Raw genomic sequence first — 18074 nt, forward strand, 5'->3', positions numbered from 1 at the left:
CATCGAGTCTGCACCGGCTCTTGGAAAGAGCACCCTACCCAAGCCCACACCTCCACCCTATCCCCATAACCCAGTAACCCCACCCAACACTAAGGGCAATTTTGGACACTAAGGGCAATTTAGCATGGCCAATCCACCTAACCTGCACATCTTTGGACTGTGGGAGGAAACCGGAGCGCCCGGAGGAAACCCACGCACACACGGGGAGAACGTGCAGACTCCGCACAGACAGTGACCCAAGCCGGGAATCGAACCTGGGACCCTGGAGCTGTGAAGCAATTATGCTAACCACTATGCTACCGTGCTGCCCAAGAGTAATGATGGATAAGTGTATTGCGACGGTTAAATCAGGGTCTTAAATTGTTATCAATAAAACAGTTGGTGATTGTCATCTGAGAATCGTTTTGCTAATGGCCAGTCGTCAGAAGTCCATCTGTGAAAGGTGAATTGAAGTATTTTGGAAATGTCCTTCTAGTCCTGGGCTGAATAAGCTCAAAAGAGATGATAGTTTCTTACACGTATCCAAGAGTTTTTCCAACTAATTGGAAAATAGCACTGTGAGCATTCATAATGTCTCTCTCCTAAATCTTAGGCTACTCAAACTCAGAACCTAGAATTTTCGAAGGTTTTGAAATGTTATATCAGCCCTGCTTAGTCCCCTTAATCGTGCAGGGGCAGAATGTTGATAAAACAAGGGGTAATTATCTGATTTCTTTTAAACATCTCCAGGTAGCTCTTTTCAAAGCACTTCAAAAATATATAATTACAGTCAACACTGCTCACTCGAATGCATATAATTACCTTTTTGGACCTGAATAAATAAACTACTGTATACTGGGCGATTTTTACCCCCAGATTAACAAGAGTGCAGCAGTTGTTTTCAAAGTATTGCAGTTTAACTTTGATTACATAAGCCCTTGCAAGGGACTGGAGAGGAAGGGAATCGTCGAGTATGGGCACAGACTGCAACCTACGGCACCAGCCTACCACCCTCACCCCATCCATCCACCGCCAACCACCCTCACCCCACCCACCCAATACCAACCGCTCTTACCCCACCCGCATGCACACCACCCCTCCATTGCACATCCACCTGTGGCACAACGGGCAGGGATCACACGGTCGCCAGTGGAAGCGGGTCTATTGCAGACCATGGAGGATGATGACAGCCCGCTCTGCAATGAGCTCCAGGCTCTACATCGTTGGACAATGTCTGACACACGGCCACAGTACCACCCTCCATCCGGACCATCCCTGCATGCGGCTGTGACACTGCAGCACACGGTCCCGTCCTCTGCCCGGGGGGATGGCGAGGCTGCCCCGGGGGAGGGGGGGCACACTCACCTGAGGCCAACGTTCTATCACCCCCCCACACACACTGGCACTCACCTCACACCACACCCCCGCACGCATCGGACAGAGCACAGAGGCAGCTTCTGTAGGTGTGAAAGTGACATACTGCTCTAAAAAACTCTCCTGGATGCTCCTTACAAATTCTGCTCCATCTACGCCTCCAACACTACATGAGTCCCAATCAATGTTGGCAAAGTTAAAATCTCCCATCACAGCCACCCTATTGCTCCTACATTGCACCTCTACTTCACGCTCGCTTTTGGGAGGCCTGTAGTAAAGTCCCAACAATGTTACTGCACCCTTCCTATTTCTTAGCTCTACCCATATTGCCTCAGTGCTCGAATCCTCCATCGTGCTTTCCTTAATCACAGCTGTGATATCATCTCTGACCAGTAATGCAACTCCTCCACCCCTTTTACCTCCCTCTCTATCCCTCCTGAAGCATCTATACCCTGGGATATTCAGTTGCCAGTCTTGCCCTTCCCTCAACCAAGTCTCAGTAATACCAATAACATCATTTTCCCAGGTACTAATCCAAGCCCTAAATTCATCTGCCTTACCTGCTACACTTCTCGCATTAAAACAAGTGCACCTCAGACCACCTGTCACTTTGCGTTCATCATCTCGTCCCTGTCTACTCTTCCCCTTCGACACATTGAGTTTATTGTCTCGTACCTTACTGGCTTTAGTTGCTGCCTCTTTACTGACCTCTAACTTCCTAACCTGGTTCCCATCCCCCTGCCACGTTAGTTTAAAATCTCCCATTGAGGGCCGGAGAATCGCCAAGGGGGGCCGCCGCGGCACGATTCCCACCCCCGCCAAAACCCCGGCGCCAGAGAATTCGGCAGCTGGCGTTGGGGCGGCGTTGCGGGATTCATGCCCCCCTCCCCCCCTCGGCGATTCTCCGACCTGGCGGGGGCTCAGAGAATCCCACCAAACAGATGTCTAACTGCAGCATATTGTGAAGGAAGGGGGAAGCCCTACTTGAACCTTTCTGGAATGAATCGAGGCAGTTTCGTCTAAAATGAGGAAGATAACAGGACCAAAATCACACGGGAGGGTTAACGTCTGGTCTGACTCTCAGCTATTTCGGCAGCCAGAATTATCGCCAAGTTCAGATGGAACTTGGCTAAATATCTACAAATTTGGGTCACTTGATGCAACGAAGACCAATCTCCCTGTTAAACGCCCTGCTTCATATTTGCCTGGAAGGCACCTTGCAGGCCTGGTTCAAGTTCAATGCCGAGCGTAAAAACGTAAAGATCTCGCACATTGGCAAAAACAACTGGCTGAGAACAGCAGGAGAACTTTACAGAGAACGTTGGTTCAGAGCCAACGCTATTTCGGTCTCTACCCGTGTTGCCCTTCTCATTTCATTTACCGGCCCACAAACCATGGGTGGGACATGTAGGATGTGGCCGCTGCTGGCGATATTGGAAGGGATCATTGTCTGTGGTGAGAGAGGCTGGGAGCAGTTCTGGCGCACGTTTAGCCTGTGGTTTCTTGTGTGCTTTGGACCTTTTAAGGCTTCCAAATATTTGTCACTGTCGGTGATGCAAATATTTTCCCTGTTATAATAAACTACAGGTCCTTCTTTCTCCCACACTTCACCACCTCCTGTACAAACTGATGCTGGTGGTCCATCGAAATGAATCCCATTGGATGCCTTCCCACCCCATCAGTGAATGTCCTGTAAGAAGTGTCTTACAGGCCCCGGCAACTGGCCAGCCCAATGTTAATGAAGCTCAAATCTGGCCATTGATGGATCAACTCTGTTAGGCTTTGTATATCCCACACTGCACCCCAACCCTAATGCCAATGTACACCTAAATTATCATCAAGGTCCACTGACCCATCGCAGGGAGGTTGGTTCCAATGATATCTTGACAATCCACATTGAAATACTCTTACCCTGAACCCAATTCCAGCTCTTACCCCAATGCACCAACTCTAATCCTAACACTAATCCTGGTACACTAATCCTACCCCTAATGCCCTAACCATAACCTCAATAATCCTAACTCAAACCGTAATGCACCAGCCCAACCCTAATGTAGTAATCCTAGCACACTAATCCTGACCGTAAAACCCTAACAAGGTCAGTCTTCACACTACCAACTCAAAACGTTCTCTCTGTCCCAAGTACAATCAACAGTTTCCTTTGATTTCAGCTACAATCAGTGATCCTCCATCTCAATAACGTTCCTGTCCGGATATTATCTGTATTCCAGAGTTTCTTCTCTCTCCCACAAATGCACATTCTTCAACCTCTGCTTCAACTCCAATCGGAACCTCGTTCTGCCATCTCAAACAAACAATGATGCCCTGGTCTCGGGTATCATTTTGTCCCTTGGTGTATCGAGTTTTGCACGCTTCCTCCAACAGTCCCCCTCCCCAGGTTCTTCTGCACAGCCGCGGTCTGTAAATCACTAGCTGCAATATTCATTTATTTTAATCTTCCTTACAACCACCATTCAATTATTGCAACTGCAAGCGGAACTCAAATCCCTCTACCTTTCATGTAACTACTAGTATTTCTCCCACTTGCAGATGCAAGATATTAGATTCGGCACGTGGTGAGTTTAGTGAGGCCGTGAAGAATCCAGCATGAGTTTGTGGAGTCAAACAGAAAGTAACTATTATTGACCACACTATTTACGCAGCATCAGTAGCTCACTACTGCTCCTCTCTCTCCAACCGGTACTACACTGGTCTGCTCTATTTATACAGCTGACAGGTTAACGATTGCACCCCCCCCCCCCCCTTAATTAGGGGCGCTCAAATGCCCCAAGGTGCATGGGGTAACCAATTGTCCCCAGCCAATAGGATCCGGGTAGGTTATAACATCGAGAAAAAATAACGTTTGGATGACTGGCTTGACTAACATTCTCGCTTGATGCCCACAGTGGACTGTGTTTGCAGGTACGTGGCCAATTAATAAAATAACAATTTTGACTTGATCAATCCTTTCATTAGATGGGGAAACCCTTTTCAATCCAGTAAAACAGGAATTGGCAGTTCTGTATGTTGCGTTCATCCTCTGAAACAAGTAATTCTTCTGCAAAAATGTTGCAGATTGCTGATCGGAAGGGTAACTTTGAAATGTTCTGTGAATCATTTGGGGGAAAATACAACATTTGGATTGTGTGGTTGTTCATTAGAAATTTTTGCGTGCATTTCATAAAATGGCGAAGACAGCTGCCGACAAAGATCTAGCACTCCAGTGGTACGGGCTTGCCATTTCCTGCCGTTGGTTTGAATCTGTTCGCAAGTCAAGGGGCTCTCCGGGTATCCAGCAGCAATGATGTCATCAAGCAGTGCCGGCAGTCTACTATCGCACTGAAGTATTCCAACAGTCAGCAAAACAGGAAGTTAAATGTACCGATTATCCTTCAGTTTTAAAGCTTTGAGTTGACGCTGCCCTGCAGTGGGATCACTGATGCCACGCACTGCTTAGAATGTGTAGGAACTCCCAAGGGAACTAAGGAATTGTTCACATAAAATGCTTTATTTTGTTGGCAAATGCCAGTTTCAGCCGTAGAATTTAATTGACTTTTTCTTGTTGTTGGCAGGGTGACATGGGGCGTCAGGGGAAGATGGGCTTGCTTGGACAGCGAGGACCGAAGGTGAGGCGGATTATTCCAACTCTTCCATTGCTATTAATCCGAGCCCAGCTGATCAGTTATCTGTTGGATTATGTTACCGGCCAATGGCTGAAATTTCCTCCGTCAATTATTTTGGCAATTTTGTCTGTAAAGCTAGTCACACATTAGTAGCTCGAATCAGACGGCATGTTCCTCGGGTTGGTCAGAACAGGCAGAACACCGACCGTACTTAACCAGTCAGCCAGACCAAGACCAGAAATAAAACGTCGACTGTAAGATGTGATTCCGCAATCAGGCAGCACTTTTTGAACAATTCTGAGTGTGCTAGTGGATACTCTGATAACCAATTTAAGATAATCAGTCGAGTTTGTAGCATGGCTCATTGACGTTTCTGGAAGCGACTTACATTCATACATGCCCTCTGCAAACAAAAGGAATATGTTCAAACCTGGTGTGTTTTTAGAATGACCCGGGAGCTTGGGGAACCGATGATTTCCCATTGCTTTCTCCATGGCAACGTGCCAGCCAAACAGAGTTGATTTGCCAACAAATCAGCACCCTTTTATCCTTTTGTATAAATTGTTGTGATCGTTTAAAATTTTGTGCTCTTGCATTTGTTCTGATGAGTGCAGTAGGAAAATCTTCAGCAACACGTCTCCTTTCAGCAATATTAATAGATTAAAGCCAAAATATAATCTCTGGGAATAAAGTGTGGGGTTTGAAGTGCTGGTGAATCTTTCAATTCAAATATTAAGAATAAATTTGAAAATTTAAAACATTGATTACGCTGTTACAATAACAACTTGTTTTTATATAGCACCTATAATATAATCAAACACCCTAGGGCACTTCATAGGGGCCTGTTAAAGCAGAGTCAGACATCAAGCCACATAATGTGATATTAGGACAGGTGGCCAAAAACTTGATTAAAGGGGCAGGTTTTAAACAGCGTCTTAAAGGAAGAAAGAGTTGTTCAGGGAGGGATTCCAGAGCTACTGGATGGAAGAGTTAGATGAGCGTGGATACGTTGATGTGAGAGTTGTGGGGCTGGAAGAGATTACAGAGAGAGGGAGGGGACAAGGCCATGGAGAGATTTCAAAACGAGGATGGGAATGTTAAAACCCGGTAACGTCGCCTCAGTCCCCGATGAGCAGAGGCTGTGTGCCTCTTTGAGGAGGGAGAGCTGACTGGTGGTGGTTTAACCTGAGGGTAACCCACAGTTCAGGCGAGGGGCAAAGTTGAGAAGGCGGGGTCTTCATGAATAACCTCAGCCGGCACGGGAATTGAACCCGTGTTGCTGGCCTCGCCCCGCATCACGAACCAGCTCTCCAGCCTAAAGTGAGTTAAACCGGCCCCAGGTTTGTCAGGAAATATAACTCAGGAAAGACGAGGGTAATAGTTGCTGCTATTGTTTGAGTTTGATTGCGCTGAGAATTCTAGAAATTATGTTCATGAGCATTTTTTAAATTACTGTTTCAATATTTAGCAGAATAAATACATAGAAAATTATATACACAGATGTTGAACAATACAAATTGTGTAATATGAAAGCTAAAGACACATATTTATTACTTGCATTTTGTCACATTTCCTCTATAATCTACGATGTATATATATTTAAGGTGTGTTGCCAAAACTAACTCGGGTTGTTTGAAAACCTTACGACAAAATACATATCCAAAGTTTGGGAAAATGTGCTAAAGATACATATTGGCACACTGACCAAGCTTCTCTGTTGGATGTTTTTGCCACGGTTTAATTATTTGTTACTCACTGTTGGGAAGATACACATTGAAGCTGAAGGGCTGAAAATACACTGGTGCATCAACCATATAACCGATGGGTGTACATTGCTATTTGGTGTAAAGCACAATACATTGTTCGTAGAACATAAACTGATGCTAATCACAACCAAGAATCGGCATTGTGCAATTTTAACACAACCACCCAATTGTCTTATCTTGGGGTTAACAACAGTACAGCCATTCAAGTGGTTTGAAATTGTGAAGTCTTTTTCAGGAAAACCACTGTTAAAAATAACCACTCACTCCTCCAAAGATTTTCGAACTGCTGACCGCCCTGAGTATACATGCCGCTGGTAGTTTTGTGTAGACATTGCTGTTCTTTTTCAGCCAAGAGCCATTCATAACCCGAAGCTCGTGCCCATGTTCAGGAAGCAGCCAAATCAAACTCCTAAATAATTCACAAATTGGGCGGGATTCTCCGACACCCGCCGCCGGGCCGGAGAATTGCTTGGGGGGGGGGGGGGGGGGGGGTGTGAATCCCGCCCCGATGCCGACTGCCGGATCCGCCGGCGCCGGTTTTTCAGCGGGAGCGGGAATCGCGTCGCGCCGGTCGGGGGTCGTTGGCAGCCCCCCCCCCGGCGATCCTCCGCACTAAGGTTCAATAAACATATTTTTAAAAATATTTTTATTCTCCTCCTTTTTCACAATTTTTCTCCTGAATTTACACCCAACAACAATCAATAACCAACAACAAATATCTCAAACCCCATAACAGTAACAATGATCCCATCCTCCCACCCTGCCCCAGACATCAGCCCGCATGTTAACATAAACAAATGACAAAGAGAAAAAAAAGGAATCAGGGATTACCCATAGCCATCTTCAACATACATAGCCCCCCCTCCCCCGCACCCCACCCAACCCACCCTCCCCCCCTCCCCCCCAACTAATGTTCGATGTTATCCAGTTCTTGAAAGTGCATAATAAATAGTGCCCATGACTTGTAGAACCCCTCCGGGCTTCCCCTCAGTTCGAACTTAACCTTCTCAAGGGTCAAGTATTCCAACAGGTCCCCCTCGCCACGCCAGGGCACAGGGTGGAGAGGCCGCTCTCCATCCCAGCAGGATCCACCTTCGGGTGATCAACCAGGCGAAGGCTATGATATCTGCCTCCGCACCCGTTTCCAACCCCGGCTGATCCGACACCCCGAATATGGCGTTCCGGGGACCCGGGTCCAGCTTCACATGCACCACCTTGGAAATTACCCTAAACACCTCCTTTCAGTAATCCCCAAGCTTTGGACAGGACCAAAACATATGAACGTGATTAGCGCCCCCCCCCCCCCCTGCAATGTTCACACACATCTTCTACCCCTTCAAAGAACCGGATCAGCCTTGCCCTCGTGAGGTGTGCCCTGTACATCACCTTCAGCTGTATCAGCCCCAACCTCGCGCACAAGGTGGAGGCATTCACTCTCCGGAGCACCTCACACCAGACCCCCTCCTCTATAACCTCTCCCAATTCTTCCTCCCACTTCGCTTTGATCCCCTCCAGTGGTGCCTTATCCTCGTCCAAAATAGCTCCGTATACCGCTGACACTGCCCCCTTCTCCAGTCCACTTGCCGCCAGCACCTCCTCCAACAACGTGGAGGCCGGTTCCTCCGGGATAATAAACATTTTTTTATGAGGTGCATAGAGATGATGAAAAAGCACAGAGGAGAAAGCAGCTCAGTTGCTCAGTGTGTCTGATACAACTTCGGTAAACCGTGAAGGAACTACGTGCAGCAAAAATCCTGGGGTCGCTTGGCAGGTCCGGCAGTGGCTGAGACGAGACAAACAGGATTAATGTTTCGGGTCGATCAGCTCTGATGAGGTGGCGTCGTTCTGAAACGTTTACTCTTGTTTCTCTCTCCACAGACGCTGCCATACCTGCCTGGTATTTTCCGCATTTTCTTTTTAATTTCAGATTTTCAGCATTCACAGACCCGTGTGCATTTGCCTGAACGTATCAGTATTTATTAACTGTTACCATTTAAACCTTTGTTGGATGAAATTATTCTTCTTCATCAAATAGAATCCACACAGTGCAGACGATGGTTATTCGGGCCATCGTGTCACACCGACCCAACGAAAGAGCACCCTACCCTGGTCCACCAATCCCCGCCCACCCAGTCCTATCATCGTAACCCTAATTTGCATATCCCTGAACACAATTTATCGTGGCCAATCCGGAGCACCCGGAGGAAACCCACGCAGACACGGGGAGAACGTGCAAACTCCACGCACATCGTCACTCAAGGTCGGAATGGAACCCAGGTCCCTAGCACTGTGAGGCAGCAGTGCTAAACACTGTGCCGCCGGCTACTTTGACTTTGGGTTGCCACAATGCTGGTGGATCTCCAGTTCCTCCTGTCACCCCCTCCTCTTCCAGTCCCGCTGTGTTTAATTCTCACGCCACCGCATCTTTCCATCTGGCCTTAGTCCTTCCTCTTCTCCTTCTTCCTGCCGCTCCCATCTCCATCACCGACCTCACCACATTCCCTCTCTCTCTCTTTACACCACAGATGACCATACCATTTCAATCTCTCCTCAGCTACATCCTTCGATGCTCCCACAATCTTCACCGACCTCCCTGATGTGCAGGTTCCTGATTTTGTCCTTTTTTTATTACTCCACACGGCCACCTCAGCCCCCTGCAACTCACTAATCCAGTCATTGTTCTCCTGGTCTTGATGTTGTCCAGGTTTCCGCAATTTATAACAAGGCTAGTCTCAGAACCGCCTTGTAAATTCTTCCTTTCAGCTTCAGTAACACCTTCCTATCAAGTAACACTCCACTGCACGTCTTCCTGTTACTCCAACCAGAGATTATCAGCTCTGTGAACTCCATTTCCATGCTTCCGTCTTCTGCCGTTGCTGATCTTGAAAACACTCACTTTTTCCAAGTCCTCACCCATAATCTTTCCATCTTATTTCTGATCCTCTTCCCCAGGCTCAAACTGACACTCCATACATTAGATCCTCAAACCGTCCTCACTTTTTCCAAGTCTTCACCCATAATCTTACCACCTTATTTCTGATCCTCTTCCTTAGACTCAAACTGACACTCCATACATTAGATCCTCAAACCATCCTCGTCCAGTGCTTTTCTTCAGATGCCTCATTGCTTTCTTCTAAAAAAAAATAAATTTAGAGTATCCAATTCATTTTTTTCCAATTAAGGGGCAATTTAGCATGGCCAATCTACCTGACCAGCACATCTTTGAGTTGTGGGGGCGAAACCCACGCAGACACGGGGAGAATGTGCAAACTCCACACGGACAGTGACCCGGGGCAGGGATCGAACCTGAGACCTCGGCGCAGTGAGGCAGCAGTGCTAACCCACTGCGCCACCGTGCTGCCCTCCTCATTGTTTTCTAACCATCCCCACCACGTAGCTCAATGCCATCTGCAAATATCTGTTGCATGGGAGATGTGAGGGTTGAATTCCTGCACGCATCATACACAGTAGCTTCAACAGGAGGCCCACAGGGAATTCGGTAAACACCATGAACCCTCTTTCTCTTGAACTTTCTGCAGACTTGAGGGATCAGAGGCTGGGAGGTTTGAGGTGTGTAACTCACCTGCTGACTCCCCAAAGCCGGTCTGCCATCTAGAAAGCTCAAGTCAGGAATATAGTGGGATATTCTTGACTTGCCTGAGTGAGTGTAGATCCAACAACACTCAGGAACCTTAACATCATCCAGGGCAAAACGGGCCATCCACCCGTGTTTGCCACACCAATGTTAATGATCTGCTCCCTGCACAGTGGCAGCAGAGTGCACCATTTACAAGATGCACCGCAGAGAGTTACCCAGAGTTCCCATTACTCCACCACTTCGAAGGGCAGTCTGGGAACACCATCGCCTGTATGGCCCCCTCCAAGCCAAACGCCACCTCGCTTGGAAATATAACAACCCATTCCTTCATTGGGCCAGATTCCAGGAAATCCCTCCCTTACAGCACGGTAGGTGCACCTACACCACATGGATTGTAGTGGTTCAAGATGGCGGTTCTCCACCACCTTCTCAAGGGGCAATTCAGGACGGGCAACAAATGTTGGCCAATGATGTTCACATCCCGTGAATGAACTAAATAAAAAATTCGGGTAGGCCATCAGGAAATTCAATCTCATCATATGGTACTTTATTTTATATTTTACCTCTTTGCACCTTTAACAATGATCGTATTCAGGAACCTGCCATCTACATGCCTCCAATGTGTATATGTTTGGTAATCTATCTGCTTGTATTCCTAGGGGCTGATTGGGAACCGTGGAGAACCAGGACTGAAAGGTGATAAGGTGATCTGAATACCTCCTTATTGCATTGTGATGTGATATTAATACTTCCTTCTAGCACTTTAGTTTAATATTCCCTTTTTGCACTGTGACATTATATTAATCTTTTCAAAGCACTGTGTCTATTGCTGTCTAGTAAATCTCTCTCACTGTACTGTATTAGTAAAGCACTTCCTTATAACAGAGTATGTTGCACTAAACTAGAGACACCACACCATTGGCTTAATATTAATTCTCACTGGAGCATGGAGTTTAATCCTTCATCAATATCTGTGATTTAACTTGAATAACTTTTAAGCACTGAGTTTCATAACTTTTTTACAAAACACTATTTAATGCTCCTTTTTTGCATTGTAGTGTAGCTCTAACATTTGTCCGGATGAATTATTCCTCCGTAGTAGCCCATGGTTCATATTTTCATCACTCGTATTACTCCTGCTTAAGTATATTTTGCCACACCGCGACCCCAAATGAGCCTCACTCGGAGTTTGCCGATCCCACTCTACTTGTGCCATTCATAAAACAGCCTGTATGTGGTGTCCCGAGTGAGGAGCCTATTGCACAGCAAACACTATGCTTTGTAGGCAGGGCAGTGTCCGGGTGCGGTAGCCAGGAAACGGCTGTATCAATGGGAACAGGGTCATGCTGTATCCTTTCCTTCACGTTATAATTTGCTGCTCATTGACTGAGTGACAGAGGAATCTGGAGCCAGTGTTCCCTCACCACAGGTTAATTCACAAAGCCCAGATAACGCAGGCACAGACTCCCCTTCCCTTCTCCACCCACCCAGGTGGAAACCAATCCTTATACACACTTAAGAATAATGCCCTGAACTTTTCCCAGTTAGTAACAGCTCTTACAACAAGAGCACCTCACACCCGGAATACTGTGAACAGGTTTTATCCCCTGATCTGAGGAAGCATATGCTGGAATTGGAGTCAGTCCAGAGAAGGTTCACTGGGTAGATCCCGGGTATGGAAGGATTTTGTTATGAGGAGAGGTTGAGTAGGTTGGGCCTGTACTCATTGGAGTTTAGAAGAATGAGAGGCGACTTTATTGAGACATATCGGATTCTCAGGAGGCTTCACAGATGCTGAGCTCGAAGAGAAAATGCTGCAAAATCTCAGCAGGTCTGGCAGCATCTGTAGGGAGAGAAAAGAGCTAACGTTTCGAGACCAAGTGACCCTTTGTCAAAATAGATGCTGAGAGGTTGTTTCCCCTTGTCTGAGAGTCCAGGATTAAAGGGCATAATCTCACAATAAGGGGGCGCCTGTTTAAAACAGGGATGAGGAGGATTTCTTCTCTCAGAGGGTATTGAATCTGTGGAATTCTTTACTGCAGAGAGCTGGAGAGGCTGGGTCGTTAGGTATGTTCAAGGTTGAGATAGCCGGTTTTTTAATCAGTCCGGGAATCAAAGATTTTGGGGATAAGGCGGGGAAGTGGCATTGAGGATTAGCATTTCAGATCCGTCATGATCTCGTTGAATGGTGGAGCAGACCCGATGGGCCGAGTGGCCTACTTCTGCTCCAATATTTCATGGTCTTATGGCTTCACTGTGACAGGATTGCAACATTAGCAACAGGGTGCTGTAAATAGGTTTCTGGGGGTTTTGAACGATGTTGAGGCAACTCCCTCGGCACCGTGACACTGCAGCCTACAGCTACTTAATCATCAGGGAGCTCCTGCTTATTTTGGAGCTGGTCTCCTTATCTCGAGGTTGTTCAGCTTGTTCACACCCCGCTGATGTGGCTGGAGCTGCAACTCGCCCCAACGCTCCCAAGGTGCGTGGTAGTGGCTCCCAATGTGTTAACTATTTTTAAACATTCCCTGCCCTTTCTCTCACTGGGGGAGCCTCTGGAATGAGCCTGACTGCACGGCCAAACTTTGAAACTCAACGTGTAGGAAATTAAGTGAAATAAAATTGCAAACTACTCTTCTGTGGCACAGCAGGATCAGTGTTTTGTATCAGGGTTTAAGCTGTCAAAGTATCCTTGTTATTGGCACAAATCTGAAATAACCTTAAATATATGCAAATGTGTATATATACATATGTATTCAGATATCACTAAATAGGTGGCTTTAATCATGGCCCACCCTCACAATTGTTCATCCTCACACTTGTTTCATTTCTTGTTTCAATAATATGATTGTTGATGCTACTTCTTTACTATTCTTTTACAAGATAAGCATGTACCTCGGCATTAATTTCTTCTTGGGCAAAGGAATTAGCACTGCAATTTTTATTGAAGGAATCTGTGTCACGTTGCACACCCTGGGACTGCTGATATATAAATAACCACATTTATTTTGCCACTGAGATATCATGCAAAATGTCACTAGGATTGCATATTTGCAGCCTATTTAAACAATATAGTTGTTAAAGAAATATTTTTCACACATGTTATTCTAAAAATAGTTCACTGTCTTCCGCCGTAAACAGATGTTTTTCATCAATATTTTGTGCGCTGAAAACATATTTGTTTTTATTCTGTAAAAAAGGAATTCAATTCTCGCACCAGCTCAGTAGGTGAAGACAGGCTAATTTTCCCAATTGCAAGCCTCTTCCCACACCTGGAAATACACGAAGGCCGACTACTGTCTGTTTCCATAGCTAGTAATTCCCGGAACAGGGCGCTAGTCCGTCGCCAAGGGCTTCTTGCTAGAGGGACGCCACTCCACATCAAGCTCGGTTGACCAGGCGTTTCTCCCGCCCTTACCGCCAGCCATTGGCGTGTTGGAAGGATTTGACACACTCAACCTGCTTGACTGCGCTATGTAGTCACCTTCCTTGGCCATCGATTCCTAGGGTGGGAATTGAACCCGGACCTTCATCTCAGAGACTGAGCCGTTACCCACTGCGTCACAAGACCTCCCCGTGCTGTGCTTGGCACAGCAAGTATGTATTAATGCTTCACAGAGCAGCGGAAAATATTTGCACCGCTCTCACACAGCTTTAATGGCCACAGCAGTTCCTTTCTCGAGCTTGTAAAATAAATTATTATTGGTAATAAGTTACTCTTGTTGTATTGATGCAATATCTTTGAATTTTGCAACATTTATTAGTCTATATTTAGCAAAATTATTCTGTGTTTTTTTTATTAAACAACCATGATTAACTTCTTATTTTAAGGAAAGTCATTTTGTATGACTGATACTGAGCTAATAATGAGCTTACAAATTGTCCTGGTCAGCCTCGTCTGAGCACGTTCATGGAGATTTCTCCTGTTCAACATTTCAACCAGAATCTAAATAATCTGCTTGTTGAATGAAAATGAAATGAAATGAAAATCGCTTATTGTCACGAGTAGGCTTCAATGAAGTTACTGTGAAAAGCCCCTAGTCGCCACATTCCGGCGCCTGTCCGGGGAGGCTGGTCCTGTGGGATTTGCGGGAATGGTTGGTGACTACGACATGACTGGAATTTCGTGTCACCGAAGTTTGACACAATTGCAATTTCAGAGAACGTATTTCCTCACATGGCAATCAGAGCAATTCTTTGCCCAGCTTTTCTGATGGTGTTTATTAGTGACCTGCCTGTTCCCGAAGCTTAAATGAAGTAATAGATCTCAGTCATATCTATGTTTCCCATAGATTCCCATTTATTATAGAAACGGCCCAATTTTCACTGAAAATCCATCCCTCCCTGACAGTGAAAGGCCAACTCGCAAAGCCAATTTAGTGAACCTTTTTAAAATGTTCGTGCACGAAAGGATTATCAGAACAGTTAGGCTCAATTTTCAAAACTTGTAGAAGACAAAAGAGCCATTCACTTTCAGGTCAAGGCCCATCACGAGATGTACTCCTGTTCAACGGCCTTCTTCAGCTATCAGCCTGAAGACGCGATGGCCGATCGTGTGGTAATATAATGTAAGCACAGATCTCAAATCCATCAGTTCCCCGCCAGTTCTGTTCATTTGGAATAGTGGGGGGGGGGGGGGGCTCACACTTGGGAAGGTGAGTAAATATTTGCAACACAGTCTCATTGTTGATTAAGATGAATAGATCCGCTCGGTTTTATCCAGTTTGTCAGCAAGATTGGTGAGGTGAAGAATCTATTTAGGGGAAGCCTGTAGAAAAAGTCGAGCGCCTATAATTGCTCCTCAAAATGGTCCAAAACATTTGTGAAATAACATTTTTATTTTGGTTGCCTTGTATGTTGCAGGTAAGGTAAAACACGTAATATGTTTTAAGCATAATTAATTTCAGAGAGTGTTTTATTAATTGTAATGCTTTTTTTTCTGACTACATCTCTGCACAATACCAAGTGATGTAGAAGAGCATGAGGCACTGTTGTGATTTCATTGCCGTATTGAGTCGTGACTCTTCAGTACTTTGCTGTGTCAATAGCGATGAGGCAATGCTCTAATTCGGTCTTGTCACAGTTAGAAACAATACTCTAACACTGGTGGTTTACAGTGGGTCTGCAGTATTGGACTGTACCAAATGCTGCACTGTTACATTTTGCTTAGAGTCCCGGAACAGTGGGCTAAAGTGAGTCCCAACAGTTTGGACTATTACAGCAATATGTTTTTCTTTTCTTTATTCACGGGGTGTGGGCGTCGCTGGCTGGGCCAGCATTTATTGCCCACCCCATCCCTTCCGGGTCACCCGCCCCGGAGTCACATGTAAGCCAGACCAGGTAAGGACGGCAAATGGGTTTTTAACGATAATGGTTTCATCGTTAGGCTTTTCATTCCAGATTTTCAAAACCAAATTCGAATCTCACCGTCTGGCGTGGTGGGATTTGAACCCAGCTCCCACAGAGCATTACCCTGGGTCTCTTAGTTACGAGTCCAGCGACAATACCACTACGCCACCGTTGGCCTGTTCAGTGTGCACAGGATGGCACGTTACGTCCAGCTGGGGCTGTTCTGGCCATTATATTGAGATTGTTGAGGGAATGCTAGGCGTCTGTGCTGTTTTACTGTGTGTTAAGAGGGATGAGATAATGTTCTAACACTCTGCTGTCTTGTACTGTGAGTTTAGGGTGACGAAGGCATACCGGGAATACCAGGAGAACCGGGTTTCCCTGGCGATAAGGTGAGTTTTTTTGACAGTCTCACAAGTTTGAACTTTTAACAATTCAGCCGATTTAATTTCCAACTTTTAACCCGGTGTTAAATAGCACATGGTGATTTCAGTAAAGGTTTTTTTTTAATAAACAATTTTATTGAGGTAGTTTTTGGCTTTATAAACAGTTACAGACATCATCAGAAAGGAAGCAAAAAAGGCAAAAATGTGCAAACATCCACGTACTTTCAATACTTCCATCATACCGTATTGCACAAGCCCGCTCCCCTCCCACCCGTACTACCCGCCATATTTTCCCTCCTACTCTACTCTACCTGTAAAGGTTTTTAATGGTGTGAAACCTGGCTTATTTCTGATCACCTTTTCAGCACATTTCTTTCCCATACAAATAAATCCTGGTGCCATTTTCTTGTTACGTCGGAATAATTCATCTAAAGCGCGAGAAAGAAAAGGCCGAGCAAGTGTTTGTTCCTCGTTTATACGGCCACTTAATGCCCACAGTGTCTGACTTTCTTTCCTTTAACAGTTAGTTCTGACCTTGACACATGTACCAAAATTACAGCCGGGATATGTTTTGTTTCTGCCAGTTTTTGATCTTTCGAATCTGAAATGTTACTTTTATCTTCCGGTAAAAACATTTGAGTCGAGGTGAAGGTGGAGCAACACCGCACTGTGCATTGGGGGGAAAATGGCGAGCTTCCCTCCATCATTAGAAAGGCAATGGTCATCTCTCAGGAGCCATGCACAGTCAAGGCCGCTATCGGGCAAGGTCTTCATGATTGGGAGATGAAAGGAAAATAAGACGGAGGAGCAGGAGGAGGATATTTAGTCCTTCCAGACTGTTCCGCCATTCACTAGGCCCGGGTGGATCTGTGACGGAACTCCGCATGTCTACGGTGGCACGGCGGCGCAGTGGATAGCACTGCGGCCTATGGCGCTGGGGAACCGAGTTCGATCCCGGCCAGGGGTCACTGTCAGTGTGGAGTTTGCACATTCTCCCCGTGTCTGCACGGGTCTCACCCCCACAACCCAAAGATGTGCAGGTTAGGTGGATTGGCCGCGCTAAATTGCCCCTTAATTGGAAAAAAAATAATTGGGTACTTCAAATATTTTTTTAAACTCCGCCTATCTACTTTTTCCCAAATCCCTTAACATCTTTCGCTAAAATCCTTCAACATTAATTACAACTAACAATTGATTGAGAGACAATTCCTGTTTGTGGAAGAATGTTTCAAACTTCTACCACTCTTTGTGTGGAGGAGTGTTTGGCCCAGTTCTAATTTTTAGACTGTGGCTTCTCGCCCCAGACTCTCCACACACACACACACACACACACACACACACACACACACACACCCCCCCCCCCCCCCCGCCCAAACCAGCGGAAATACTTTCTCCTGATCTCACTGCCTTGTTCCATTAAATATCTCGAAAACTTAATTGCCAATCAAATCGCTCTTTAACCACCTGAATTCCAGGCAATACAACCCTAGTTTGTGTAATCTCACTCTTTAATGCTGAACATCTTAGTTACGCAAAAGGTGCCGACCACCAGGAAGTTCAAATAGACAAGGTGATCAATGGCAGAAATTCGGAATCAAGGGAGTGCGTCTTGGCTCTGGTGTGAAATAGCTAAGAGTCAATCGGCCGGCCATTTTACCTTTCAAGTGGATTGCCGAGTCATTGTGGCTCGTTTAATCCAAGGTCTACCTCAAGTTACGTTTGAAAGTGTTCTTGAAATGCAGGTATCCGGTTCGGCCCATCCCCAAGCCATCCTGAAATGCTGGAGGTGACCCTTTGAACTGGAAGTGTTTGTGATGTCAGTACTCCCCATGGCAATGTTGGGTAGCGAATTCCTGGAAATTAGGCCAGTGGCGATGAAGGAGCGATGATTTATGTCCAACGTAAGGTGGTATCTGGAAAACTGGGGAGTGGCATTGTCACAATGTTCCTGCTCTTGCTCTATTTGAGGTTGCAAAGGAGGGGAGGTTAGAGCCAAGGA

The 18074-nt window shown here is 46.0% G+C and overlaps 1 protein-coding gene across 2 annotated transcripts in view; it reads left to right on the forward strand.

Annotated features, from left to right (window-relative positions):
* Positions 1–18074, forward strand: part of LOC119955649 (collagen alpha-1(XXVII) chain B-like) — a 605839-nt gene that overhangs the window by 268529 nt on the left and 319236 nt on the right. For both annotated transcript variants that reach the window (XM_038782071.1, XM_038782070.1), the window contains exons 15-17: positions 4926–4979; positions 11000–11044; positions 16028–16081. In XM_038782071.1, coding sequence (XP_038637999.1) covers positions 4926–4979; positions 11000–11044; positions 16028–16081 — 153 coding nt within the window. The remainder of the gene's footprint in view (positions 1–4925; positions 4980–10999; positions 11045–16027; positions 16082–18074) is intronic.

Source organism: Scyliorhinus canicula, chromosome 21 (genome assembly GCF_902713615.1).
Source record: "Scyliorhinus canicula chromosome 21, sScyCan1.1, whole genome shotgun sequence".
In the NCBI taxonomy this organism is placed as follows: domain Eukaryota; kingdom Metazoa; phylum Chordata; class Chondrichthyes; order Carcharhiniformes; family Scyliorhinidae; genus Scyliorhinus; species Scyliorhinus canicula.